The sequence below is a fragment of the Lytechinus variegatus genome, chromosome 10 (assembly GCF_018143015.1).
Source record: "Lytechinus variegatus isolate NC3 chromosome 10, Lvar_3.0, whole genome shotgun sequence".
NCBI classification, from domain to species: Eukaryota; Metazoa; Echinodermata; class Echinoidea; order Temnopleuroida; family Toxopneustidae; genus Lytechinus; species Lytechinus variegatus.
The window spans coordinates 36296303-36311046 of NC_054749.1; the positions used below are offsets into that span (position 1 = coordinate 36296303).

General features: G+C 34.6%; 1 protein-coding gene across 2 annotated transcripts in view; it reads left to right on the forward strand.

The window, feature by feature from the left end:
* The window catches only part of LOC121423336 (transducin beta-like protein 3), a 38247-nt gene that overhangs the window by 2194 nt on the left and 21309 nt on the right, over window positions 1-14744 (forward strand). Inside the window, exons 2-14 of one of the 2 annotated variants that reach the window (XM_041618689.1) lie at window positions 2602-2749; window positions 3622-3669; window positions 4367-4444; window positions 5285-5433; window positions 6763-6855; window positions 8614-8767; window positions 9483-9585; window positions 10193-10407; window positions 10886-11027; window positions 11780-11838; window positions 12801-12907; window positions 13377-13515; window positions 14406-14567. In XM_041618689.1, the coding sequence (XP_041474623.1) occupies window positions 2602-2749; window positions 3622-3669; window positions 4367-4444; window positions 5285-5433; window positions 6763-6855; window positions 8614-8767; window positions 9483-9585; window positions 10193-10407; window positions 10886-11027; window positions 11780-11838; window positions 12801-12907; window positions 13377-13515; window positions 14406-14567 (1597 nt within the window). Of the gene's footprint in view, window positions 1-2601; window positions 2750-3621; window positions 3670-4366; window positions 4445-5284; window positions 5434-5702; window positions 5801-6762; window positions 6856-8613; window positions 8768-9482; window positions 9586-10192; window positions 10408-10885; window positions 11028-11779; window positions 11839-12800; window positions 12908-13376; window positions 13516-14405; window positions 14568-14744 lie in introns of those variants that run through there. The other variant, XM_041618690.1, reaches the window with a different exon arrangement.

Sequence of the window (14744 nt, forward strand, 5' to 3'; positions counted from 1 at the left end):
ATTAGTTTGAAGACAATAATGAGGCAATAGTGATGAGACATTAATAATAATTAGACAATAAATGTTGAGACAATTATAATTATTATTACAATAATAATTATTATAAAAGGATTTCAATTATATCAATTATAATTATAATAATTATGATTGTAATAATTATTGAGACAATGTTAATGAGACATCAATAATAATTATAAAATAATTATAATTACATAGATAATGACAATTCTACTATTTATTGACAATAATAATTATTATTACAGTAATCATTATTATAATAAAATAATTGTAATGATAACAATTATAATGATAGTACTTTTAGTTGTAATAATTATTGAGACAATAATATTAATGAGATATCAATAATAATCATAACAATACTCATAATCAAACTAAATGTAATTGTAGAAATGATTATAATTATAGTAATTATAATTATAGGCCTTATAATTATTGAGACAATGATACATTGTAACTATTATTACAATAATTATAAAATAATTATAACAATTACAATGAAAGTAATGATAATTGTAATAATTACTGAGACAGTAATATTGATAAGTCATCAATAATAATGATTATTATAAAAATGATTATAATTATAAAAATAATCATAATTATGATTAAAGGCCTTATAATTATTGAGACAATACAATAATAATTATAAAAGAATTATAATGATAACAATAATAATGTAAGTAATTATAATTGTAATAATTACTGAGAGAGTGATATTGATAAGTCATCAAAAATAATTATTGTCATCAAATTATTTTAATTATAATTATAAAAATAATCATAATTATAATTAAAGGCCTTATAATTTTTGAGACAATAATAATTATTATTTCACTAATAATTATTATGAAATAATTATAACAATTATTACTATAATGATAGTAATTTTTATTGTAATAATTATTTAGAAAATAATATTAATGAAACAAAAATAATTATTATTATGATAATAATAATAATCATAATAAAAATTTGGACAGTAATGAAACGATGATGAGACAATAATAATATCAACAATTTTATTGAGACCACAATAACAATAATGAGATAATAGACAATTGAAATCAATCTGTTTTTATTTTTTCAAGAAATCCTAAGATTATTATTTTAATTCTCTTCTTTGATTACAAATTATATTAATTGAAAACTTAATTTCTAATGTTTTGATCAAGCAAAGTAAATCAATATCAAGTCATGTTTACCCTGTGCACAAACCTACCACAGGGCAATTACCCCCGAAATAGGCATAGGTTTACAGTATTACAGTATAGTTGTCCGGCCGGGGGGGGGGTAATTGTCCGGGCGGGGGAGGGGGGGTAATTGTCCAGGGGGTGGGGGGAATTGTCGGGGGGGTGGGGGAATTGTCCAGGGGTAGTTGCCCTTGAACCAAAGACATCATATGCCAATATGTCAAATCAATCTGAGTACTTTAAGATATATTAAAAGATTGTACAATTCCCCATAAGCTATGTGTTATAAATGTGCCATGCCCAAAACAAAGAAAATAATAAGATTTCGCAATCTTCTTTTGTCCACAAAACGCCCTGTTTTTTCATCACAAAGATGACAATAACTCGACTTCTAGATATCGGAATTTGAAAATTCAAACAGTTTTGTGAATCGTAGATATAGGGCCTCATTGTGAGCCTATCAAATATGCTGGAACAGTCTTTCCTAATTTTCACCTGAAGTGCCTAATGGAAGCCAAAACCTGAAACTTTCACCCCCGAGGCCGAGATTTCTACTTTCCTTCTAATTTGACTAAAAGATCTAGATCTAGCCCTAATGTACATGGGATAAAACTTAATTTCCGACATTTCTACGCTCTCGTTATTTTTGAACAAGACTTCATCAAAAAAAATGAGAAAAATATTGTGAAAAGATGGAAGAGACCCGATGTTTACGCCGCCATCTTGTTTCCTATTGTTCTTCGCCAACATTACAGACGCATGCGTCTTTAATGTTAGTATTGTTTGGTTAGTTTTGTTAGTGCACTATGGCCGTGCCTAACAAAAGAAATCTAGAAAAGTTTATTCTGTCAAGTACACTAGTCAATAAAAACATGTTTCATAACAACATTATTGGAAGACGGAAAGTCATGAAAAATAGACGGTGAACTGGGGGGAATTGAGGTAACTGAATCTAGTTTAAGCACCCAATCCCCGTAATTGCTGTCTATGTCCCGCCGGGGTAAGTGAAAAAAACTATCCCCATAAACAAAGACAATCTCAATTTATCAAAACATGATTTATCTTGATTTATGAGGATATCCATGTTTTCTTGGACAATCCCAATATTTAGACCAGCACCTCTATTGTTAAATGAGAGAAACATCTATTGAATAAATGTGAGTAGATTCTAAGGTCTATGACTATTGTACTGTCAGTTCATGAATCATTGGTGGAAATTTAGATACCATGATCAGGCTATTGAATTGCTAGTTGTGGTATGTACCGGTATGAGTTCCATACCGGACTGTATACCAGTTTACTGAAAAAGTTTTCTACTGTGACATAAGCACACTGGAGTAATAATTCATCTGTTAATCAATTTGGTTAATATGTTGTTGCTTAAATTCAGTTTCAGAGTAGCAAACAAGATTGAATCATTTTACACGGGAGGAAAAGTTCATGTAGCATCAGATGGCAGCTGTATATTTTGTTCCCATGGTGACGAAGTAAAGGTCCTGGATGCAAAGACGGGCAAGACAACTCACAGCATCAAAGATGTAAGAATTGGCACAAAACATATTACACACTCTTATTACTCTCTTCCACTAAATTTATCAGGAACTGATACAGATGGTTACAGATTGTTTTTCTGGAGGTTTAGCCTGAAGTTTGTTTTGGTTTGTTATTCCAAAGGTCTGTTAATCTGATAAAAAAAAAGCAGGACCGTTTTAGGGATTAACTTCAAACTTGATTCATGTATTTTGGAGGGGCAATGATCTGATCAGATTTTTTTGGTCACAAGGCCAATAGTCAGATAAAAATATCCCGTTCTTGCGAAGTTTACTAAAGAACGGATTATTAGGTTCAATTTCAAACTTGTCTCATGCATGCAATATTACAAATAGGATTGACAATGATGTTGTGGCTCAATGGATAAGTCTCCAAACTTTGAACTGCAAGGTCCAAGGTTTGAGTGCCACCACATCACTCCTGTCCTTTGGCAAGGAGTTTAATCTACATTTGCCACTCTCGACCCAGGTGTAGTAAATGGGTACCTGGTCAGAAGGAATTCCTTGAATGCTTGATGCGCCCGATCAGGGTAGCCATGCTAAAACCAGGGTAATAGTATGCAGCCAAAATATGATGGAAATACTATCAACTATGTTCATGAGGGCCAGATATCTGGTTGAACTAGTGCCTACAGTGTTCTTTGCTCCAATGAAGTGAGCATGAATTTGCTTGGTTCCATATTATTATTTACATTCGTTACATTGAAGCTATACCCTGGGGGTCATAAGATAGATCTTGTGATACCAAAATATTGTCATGAAAATACAACATACAAAATATTAAAATATATTCAACAATCACATCATACGTATGCTTTAGTACTCTTAACCATTGTAGTAAACTAACTTATATTTTACAGGAGGGTGCTGATGAAGTGACCTGTTTTGCTGTTACCAATGATAATGAGGTGAGGAGAATGATGGTTGATAACATTCCTTTGGTCATTGTAGAGATGGTAAAGGGATCTACAGTTTGTTCCAGAAAACAACCAAACCTGTTTTTAGAGATGGATATTCCAAATTTGACACGAATTGTAATCCATTTTTGTTTAGGTCAGAGGTGAGATTTTTTGAGTAGTTAATGAAAAAAGGTGGGACAAGATAAGATAACAGAGAAGAAGACTGGAAGAATATCAAAATGAAATATGGAGGTTGTCTTAACTTTATATTTACTCCTTTTAAACAATTCAGGAAGAATTATTATGCCACTATTCAGTTTCTTGCCCTCTTACCCTGGTACTACCTCTGTGTAGTAGTAGTAATAGCGGTAGTAGTAGGAGGAGGAATAGTAGTAGTAGTAGTAGTAGTAGTAGTAGTAGTAGTAGTAGTAGTAGTAGTAGTAGTAGTAGTAGTAGTAGTAGTAGTAGTAGTAGTAGTAGTAGTAGTAGTAGTAGTAGTAGTAGTAGTAGTAGTAGTAGTAGTAGTAGCAGTAGTAGTAGTAGCAGTAGCAGTAGTAGTAGCAGTAGCAGCAGCAGCAACACAGCTTCCCCTGGCAGTAGCGTTATTAGTAAGATCAGTGGTAGTGATACTACTTCTTCTGTGATAATCTTAATTGCAGATGGTCAGGATCTTTTGACAAGTATGTGTCCCTCTTTTCTGTTATAGATTATTGTGGTTGCATACAGAAACTCTTTACTCAAACAGTGGAACTGGAAAGATGGAACTTGTACAAGAACTTGGCAGGTAAATCATTTTGATTGATTTAATCTATATTTTATTCCAGCATGCAGATAGCCACTGTAAAGAAATTTGCAAAAGCTGGTGGTGAAGTACATAAAATAGTCCTGTAGTTTGCAAGAAGACTTCAAATGCAAATAAATATGGGAAATCTATTGGTGTGTATAACAATGTTTATGTTACACGTATTTTCAAAACTGAATATGATATGACTTGTGTTACACTTTTGCCCATAAATGCAGTCTGTTACAAAAATGCTAATCTGTTTAATAGTCTGTTACAAAAATGTTAAAGTTTCTGTTTAACTTGCACTCATTGTCTATTTCTGCATCAATGTTGTAAAAATGGTCCTTTGGTAATACCACATGTGTGTTTATGAAGTTGACGGTGTCAATCGACATTTAGGGGTCAAAAGGTCAAATGATGTGAGGTCATGTACATCATTGTTCTTAAATTTTTTGTTTAATTGCTCTCATTTCTTTATTTCTGGATCAGTTGTTTTCACATTTGGCATAAATGATTCTTGGGTGATACCACTTGTGTTTTTATGAGGATGATGGGGGTCAAAACGTCACATCTAATGATATGAGGTCATGTGCACGAAATCATTTTTCTTAAATTTGTTATTCTATTGCTCTTATTTCTTTCACACTTGATGCAAATGATTGTTTGGTAATACCATGTTTTTTAATGAGGATGATGGGTCAAAGGTCATCTTGGGGTCAAAAGATCACAATGGGTGTTTTATTGATCGTGAAATCAGGCGAGACTTGTGGTTTGCTAACTATCTTGTTTGGTTTTGCATCTGGGTGAGGGTACTAAAGATAGTAATATGTTTTTTTTCAGTCTTTACACAGAGGTCCGGTGGTTAGCATGGCATTTGACAGTACATCTACACTCTTAGCTACAGGAAGCAGTGATAGTACCATCAAACTATGGGATATCATTCGTCAGTACTGTACCCACAACCTCAGGGGCTCTCAGGGTGTTGTTAGGTAAGACCAGGAATCATTGATAGTCCATCAAACTATGGGATATTATCCGGCATTACTGTACCCACAACCTCAGGGGCTCTCAGGGTGTTGGTAAGACCGGATGTCAGTGATAGTCCATCAAACTATGGGATATCATCCGTCAGTACTATACCTACAACTTCAGGGGCTCTCAGGGTGTTGGTAAGACCGGATGTCAGTGATAGTCCATCAAACTATGGGATATCATCCATCATTACTGTACCCACAACCTCAGGAGGTCTAAGGTTGTTGTTGGTAAGACCGGATGTCAGTGATAGTCCATCAAACTATGGGATATCATCCGTCAGTACTGTACCCACAACTTCAGGGGCTCTCAGGGTGTTGTTAGGTAAGACCGGATTTCAGTGATAGTCCATCAAACTATGGGATATCATCAGTCAGTACTGTACCCACAACCTCAGGAGGTCTAAGGTTGTTGTTGGTAAGACCGGATGTCAGTGATAGTCCATCAAACTATGGGATATCATCCATCATTACTGTACCCACAACCTCAGGAGGTCTACGGTTGTTGGTAAGACCGGATGTCAGTGATAGTCCATTTAACTATGGGATATCATCCATCAGTACTGCACTCCCAACCTCAGGGGGTCTCAGGGTGTTGTTATGTAAGGCCAGGAATCATTGATAGTCCAAACTATTGGATATCATTTGTCAGTACTGCACTCCCAACCTCAGGGGGTCAATAATTAATGACATTTTGCAAAAAAAAATTATCTTCAGTTTTGTAGATTATGCCCTCGGTAACGCACATGCCAATTTCTGTTGCTGTTGACAGCCCAGATCATAAGGGGTGGGGGGGGGGTAATCATTCTCCCTCCCCCGTCTTCTTAGGCATAAAAAAATAGCCTAGTCTTTATAGGGTTTGAATAAATGATGGTTGAATCAAACATTGGTTACTCTAAATTGATAATGGACCAAATAGTTATGATGGTGTTAGATGATACAACCTTCTGTTAGTAGATACAAACTATATAGATGTTTGAATGTGGCCCAGTGGATAAGTCTCCAGACTTTGAAACAGAGGGTTGTGGGTTCGAATCTCAGCCATGGTGTAATTTCCTTAGCAAGAAATTTATCCACATGTTGCGGCACTCCACCCAGGTGAGGTGAATGGGCACCTGGTAGGATTTATTCCTTGATCACTTAAGCGCCTATTAATATGGCGGCTGTGCTATGGCCGGGATAATAATATGATACCAAGTATTAAAGTGCAGTTGAGTATATGCACATAGTAACTGCGCTATATAAATGGACATATTATTATGATTATTATTAATTGTTTTCTTCCAGTCTTGTGCAGTTCCATCCTGACCCTGATAGATTACATCTCTTCTCTGTATCAGATGACAATCATATTAGAATATGGGATCTAAAAACAAGCAGGTAAATCTAATTCTCTCTTTTTATATGGTAAATTTTATGGTCCATTTAACCATGTGCACCAATGAACGCAGAGGGCGTCGGTACTTTGCAGTGTTGCTATTAGGAAGGTCCAATTCACTCATTTTTGAACCATTGTTCTCTCTGAGCACAAGAGGCTAACTTCCGAAGGCCTTTATGTCATGGTCATGTCACTAATTTGAATTCTGTAATTTTACATAAATTTGCATTTTGCTAGCATGCAAGCAGATAATAGCCAACCGTACCTCTGCACCAACCGGGGCATTTCAGACTTGGCACAGTTAAAATACAAGGATGGCTCTGATTCTGGCGGCTTGCCGGCGTTGGCTTGTGCAGGCGGCAAGTTGCATTAGTTTGGTGGTGCAGCAAAATTTAGCTGAAGAAATATCAACCTCACATATCTTTGTTTTCATATTGATACGCAAAATCATAACATCATTGGTATTATTTAATCATGTAATACAATATGGGAACACTGTTCTCATATTTTTACACATACCATTTGATTTTTTAAAATTATTGAGCTAAATATGTTGAAAATGACAAAATGAAAACAAACTCTATAATCTATTAAAAATGTGCTCTGAGAGAATTTGTGGGTCACAAAATGAGACTGGTTAAAGCTGCATAAAGCTAGTATATTTGTTAATATAATTATAGAATTCACTCTGATTCACTGAAGATGACACATTCTTTAAAGCAATATTTTAGTTATATTTAAAAAAAATGTGGGTCATAATTACTCTAAGTCTTGCATGTTTGTATATCTGCTTTGTTTTCTCAAGCATGATGCATAGCAATCATTACCTGTTGCTTTTTGAGATAGTGGATGACTTTTGCTTGATTCTTGCAGGCATTGTGTACAGCAAACCTATTTGTTGTTCTTTGAGATAGTTAATGACTTTTACTCGTTGAAAAAGTTAAGGACCTTGTAACATAAAACTTCGAATTGACCATGTGACTGATTTTAAAGGGCCCAGCAACTGACAAATCATGGGGAAATTGAAACAGTACGAAATTTGCAAAAGGCCAATTGACTTGCATAATATAATCCGTCCGTCATGAGCGCTCGTCGTACTGATGCGATAAAAGTTCTGACAGCACGAATTTGACCGAACTCGTAATGGCTATTTACTTCGGATCATCGCAGTTCCAGTTTCCAACGATCCCAATTCCAAGACTCATAGCTGGTCTCTTGATTGCTAAACCAAAATAAATAACTCTGTGAAGTTACATGTTTCAAAGTGAAAACATGCAGTTTACTTCTGGTTGGTTAGTCTACTAACTATTGCTCTCCTATAGACCTCCCAGACATGCCAGCATCTATTACATAACACCTCCAAGCATGCAGCCGAGTGAAAGACTTCAATCCCTTCTCTGTTCTGAGATAAGCCTTGATTTCCCCATGATTTGCCAATGAAAGGTCGCTTTAATGATTGATAATACACAATAATGAATGCAATCAAATTATAGAAATCTGATCCATCATCATTTGCTATTAACTGTATGTTACATGGCTAGTACATTTCTCTATTAGAGATACAACATACATCTCATTCCATTAGAAGCAAATGTTTTTGCTTAAGACAAGTTGATTCCATCCTTTTAAGATTTATATGTAAGATTTATATGTGATAACATGTAGGAATTTTGTAATTCAGTTTCACTTTTTCTTAACGTACCTACTTTGGCAGGTGTACTGTCCATATTTCTCAATATCTGTACTTGTTTTATTTTCAGCTGTCTATGTGTATTAGAGACTCATTATGGTGCAGTGACCAGTCTATCATTCTCTCATGATGGTAATACAATGTTATCAAGTGGAAGAGATAGTGTAGTGGTCATCTGGGATCTGGTCAAGAATCAACCAAAAAAGACTCTTCCCGTCTTTGAGGTAACTTTTCTTTTGTGCATGCTCTTAATAATAATGTAAAAATTGAACTATTTGAAAGCTCAATTTTGATTTGGTCCATGATGATCGTAGGGTGATCTTAAGGTGATTGTATCACTCTCATACATGATAACCCTGTGGTGGCATTTGATGATAGTACAATTTTCATCTGATTACACCATCATTGCAGCCTCTAATATTGTTTTTTTTTTGCACAGAGTTATACAATTTTTTTAATGATCGAACCCTCTAAAACATTGTGGGGGGGGCAGTAATGGTCATAGTCGGGAGGCTGTATGCTCACATGCAGTGAGCATACAATTTTTCCCCCAACAGATTAGCAAAACATGATGTACAGAAATTTTAAAATCATACAATAATCACACAGCTATTGCCTATTTCTCCCACGCTTATCAGTTGATAACCAGAATATCAAGCAATTATTGTGCAATAATATATGGTCTAATCCTATATCCTTGGACTGATTTTCCTTTCTTTTTCAGATATGTATATACCGGTATTGAGCCATTTTCAGAATATATTCAAATGGGTATTTTGAAGTGGGTAGCAAGGGTTGTTAATATGTGTTATGTAAATGGCCCCCAAATGGATTAGATAATAGGTAATGTACAATAACTGGTTAAATTGTGAACCAAAAAATCTATAGGTCCCTTGATAAACTCCATGAACTTAATAAGAATTATTTTCTTTTTTTCAGACCTTGGAATCAGTGATCTTACTACCAGAGGACCAGGATTTCCCAAACATTACTCCAAAGAAAGAAAAGAATGATTTGTGCTTTTTGACAGCAGGAGCTAAAGGTAGGATTTGTAAACAGATAGCAGAAATTAGAAGAGTGCAATTTCAGGTTACTGGGTCAAGGTCAAAGGTCATTTTTAGATCAGTGCATTAACTGGGATAAGAAGAATTGATATTTTATTATTAAAAAAAAATTTTAGCACATTATATAAGATTGTTAATGGATACCACAAATTATATCAAATGAAATACTGCAAGTTTCTTGTCGAGGTTTAACAATTCACAAGGTAATTATCAAATGAATGTGAATTTTATCTCTTTGTAAGTAATAAATGTAGTTGTTTTGAAAGTTGGCATTGCTGCTACATTTAATAACGTGATGTATGCTAGACTTAAGGGGCATTCCACTTTTTTTTTTAGCCAACATGCAATTAAAAATTTATCCATGACTCTGCATCTTCTAGTTAGGTTTTCTTAGATTTGGTCCCAAAATGATCAAATGATGGGCAGGACTTGAAAGAGAAACAACATAAGACTACACATGTGTTGCATTTTCAAAGTAGGTGTAAAATTATGACAGGGTTTGGTCAATTTGACCTACCCCTAGTTGAATAACGATCAATCTCCTTTATCAGTTTGGATCTTGATATCTGTGTTTCTGGCTGACAGGTATCATAAAAGTATGGACATCTGCTGGCCGTTGTCTGTATGAACAACGAGGGAACCCTATAGTACCTTTGAAGAAACAGACATCAGATGACCAAGACCAACCAGCCATCATCACCAGTGCTATGATCTGTGAGGCTATAGGATGTGTTGCCGTAGTAACATATGATCACAATATCATACTCTTCAGATTAGAAGATTTAAAACTAGAGAAACAGGTGAGAGTTTCACTTCTCCATGTCCTTAAAGGACAAGTCCACCCCAACAAGAAGGTGATTTGAAAAAGAAGAGAAAAATCGAACAGGTACAACACTGAAAGTTACATCAACATCGGAAGTAAAATAAGAAAGTTATGACATTTTTAAGTTTCGCTTAATTTCACAAAATAGTTATATGCACATGCTGGTCGGTATACAAATGAGGAGACTGATGACGTCATCCATTCACTAGTTCTTTTGTCTTTTATTGTAGGAAATATGAAATATCATTTTCTCCTCATTGTCATGTGAAACAATGATTAATTGCTCCCTGAACATGTGGAATTATCTTTGTTTTGTACTATATGGTTTAGCCAGGTTGGTCCTTATTATCAAATCTGTAGAAAATTAATGAATGAATCTATATTGCATTGAGTTGTGTAGGGTTCTGACATTCATCCCTACATGGTAAATTATATATGTTGTATTTTTGTTGTAGTTTGTTGGCTATAATGAAGAGATCCTGGACCTTAAACTACTAGGGAAGAATGAATCTCATCTTGCAGTGGCTAGCAATAGTGAGCAGATTAGAGTCTTTGAATTGAGTTCAGGAAGCTGTCAAATACTCACAGGACATACAGGTAAGCAATGGATATCATCATTATCCTCCTCATTATCATCATCATCATTAGCATCATCATCTTCATTATCATCATCTTCATTATCGTCATCATCATCATTATCGTCATCTTCATCATCATCATCATTATCGTCATCATCATCTTCATTATCATCATCATCATCATCATTATCATCGTCATCATCATCTTCATTATCATCATCATCATCTTCAGTATCATCATCTTCATTATCATCATCATCCTCATCACCATCATCATTATCATTATCATCACCATCATCAACATCATTGTCATCTTTGCTGTCATCATTATCGCTGTCATGATAATTGTCATCGCTATTTTCAAAGTTTCTATTGGCAGCAATTTTTAGAAAATATATTGAACAGATTAAAACTTCAGAATGAGGGGAAAATTTAAAAATTAAATGCCAAAATACCACCACTGCACGAATTGATGAGAATATACAGAGAAAGAATGAAACAAGCATGACACTTAATTATCTTCCAGTCATTGCATTTTGTAAGTTTTGGTGTGAAAATACCTTTTAATGACATTTGGGTTGTGATTTACTTGACACGGGTAAAGTAAATTGTTTCTTGTTATGATTTATCCCTTTAAAAAGCATGAAAGCACAATGTACAATTTATTGCTTGACATGGTATGAATGTCCAGCTCCTGGATATTTCTGTATGGTATGCTGAACAAGAATGGTATAGTTTTGATATGTTTTATCTCTTGATTTTTTTCTCCAGATATTGTAATGTCATTGGATGTGTTTCAGAAAGGGCATATGATGGTCAGTAGTTCAAAGGTGAGACCTGTAGATATTGATTTCTAACAGATGGGCATCTCATTCCATCAGATTAATGTAAGACTGAATATGTTATTGTATCAAAGATGATTTTTTTTCAACCCCACCATGAGATCTGATGTTGTTTGAAGGTTTGCATGGTGGCATGTACAATCGCTGATGTGGTTTACGGTACACCATGTGGAGTGTTATAGAAACAGTGGATGGAAGAAGAAAAGAAATGGATAGGCGAGAAAGTGGAGATCTTTCTTGAATGTAGTCCTGAAAAGGACTGTAAACCTGAAGAGATTGATGAGTTGAAACAGCTTGAGTAGTAGGATGGATGAGGAGATGCTGGCTTGAGTCGGCGAGTAGAGATGATGAGTAGAAGCAGTAGAAAGAATTGATTTTTTTTTAGCAAGTTGACTGTCCGTCTTCAGGAGACTGACAGTCAACTTGCCCGTTATCATTGCTATCATTTATCTCGTACACACACTGACCTAAGAGAGAAATGTGCTAGACATACATTATGAAGCATGTATGAATTTCATTCAGACCAAATACTATACTTTCTCTGTGGTAAAAGGCCAAACCTACATAACTACTTTAGTATCGACATTTATAAGGTGATTTGAAGGCTGAAGCAAGAGATTGGAGCTATAAGGAACATTTGGTTGTATTATCAATTTATAAAATCATAATGTATTTTTAAATGGAGCAGATCTAGACCTGGACTAAAATATGAAGTCATTGTGCATCAATGTTGCCTAAGAAGATAAAAATGGACTGATTAGAAATTAATCAAGTTTGAAGGGAGAAATCTTAATGTATAAGTTTTAAATTGTTCTTATAATGATTACCAGCTCTTGTTATAAATATCTATGATGTGGTTTTATTCTGATGCAAGAAAAGGTTGAAAACATTCAGGCAAATTGACTTATTCTACAATTCATCAAAAGTTATAATCTCTTGTTCTCTTTCAGGATAATACAGTGCGTATATGGAGTATGCATGAAGATACTAGCATAATAACATGTAAAGCTATAGGTCTAGGCCACACCCATTCAGTTGGAACAATAGTAGCTTCAAGGTAAGCAGTGCAGTGCATTACTTTAAACCCAATAGCCTAAATTGATTAAAGAATTTATTAATGTCTTGCAATAGTCCATTTATTAGTATTTGCATTTGAAATATTATAATAATAATTAATTGTGGAATTAAGTGACAAAACAAAGATAACATTTGGGTTAACATCATGGGTGGCAAGTGTGTCAATTTTCACCATAATCAACAACCAAGGTCTGAGGGAGGCTTAAAAGCCCCCCCCCCCCCCTCTGGGCTTTTCATTTTCAAAATACTGTAGCCCAGGCTATATGGAAATAGTAATCAAGGTTATTTGATATTTACTAAGTTTAAGTAAATGATTAAGATATACAATGTTGGGCACCAAAAATCGCAATTACAGACTAGCGTATATGTATAGTAGCTTGTGAGTAGATGTGTATACAAGATATTTTCTTTCTCATGAGACTGGTCATGACATTGTTATCTTTATACAGACTGTCATCAAAGTTCTGTGTATCTGGAAGTGAAGACTGTACATTAAAGGTATGGAGAATACCAGAACAAACACCAGAAGAAGGGAACAAGGAACCGGCTCATATGAAAGTCATCTTCACAGAGAAGGCACATGACAAGGTTAGATTGAGTTGCTTAATTATTCTGTTTTATGTTTGTATTGTTCCATTTTTTGTAATCCTTGATATATAACTGCAAAATTTAGAGTTTGAGTGGTATATCTTCATTGTTATATCATGTGACAGGAATATCATGCATACTCCCTACAATCTATGTATTTAGGGTAAATAGATGGGTGAACAGCAACAATGGAATTCAAGCAGCTCATATCAGTATAGATACTTAATTTGATATGATTATAAACTTTTAAAAAATGCATCATTGCAATTATAGAGTTTGATACTGGCAATGACTGTAACCAGCCGTCATTATCATAATTTGAGAACATAGCAGCCAATGTTTGCCTGTAGAAACACCATGTATTAAGCGCTATATAAATACAATGTATTATTATTATTATCCTAGTAACAGTGGGTCAGATGCAGCAATTGCTTCAAACACAATCAATTGCAAGCCAATCAAAAGATCAAGTTTTTAATAGCAAATGCTTTAATTTGTATGCATAACCCTTTGCTTGTGCTGAAACCCCTTTTTTTGGCAGTTGCTAGCAGTTTGAACAATAGCAACACCATACTGGTGGGAACAAGACTCACATATATGGGACAAACAGATTATAACTGACATGGCATTGCAAAATATACCGCTTCTCTCATTTAATTTTATGATGGTCTCAAACTATTCCTCTAACTTGTTTCTAATTAATAAATTTATATAATTTGCATTCAGTTTGCTTTTACTAGGAAGAAAACAACATGAAGGCTACTGTACACCTTAGAATTCTCTCTCACATACATAAACCTGATTATGAAATGCCTGTATTGAGTTCTATCTTATCCCAGTGTTGTGAAAAAATAAACATGTATTAATGATTGACCTTTGACCTTTCCCAGGACATCAACTCAGTGTGCCTATCACCAAATGATAAACTATTAGCTACAGGATCTCAGGATAGAGTAGCTAAGCTATGGCATATGGAGAAGGAAGTACTTCTTGGGTCATTCAGGGGTCATAGGAGAGGAATATGGTGTGTGCAGTTTTCACCCACAGATCAGGTTAGCTTGAGACGAGATATAATATCTTGATTATCAATGGGGTTTTTCTTGTTCCCATTCCACTTGAAATCAATTGTGTTAAATCATTTCAATTCATATTTATAAAATGCATACACACCGAATACCATCCAGCAATCCGTTTGCAAAACTGTATCAAATCACTCTCAGAACAAGTGT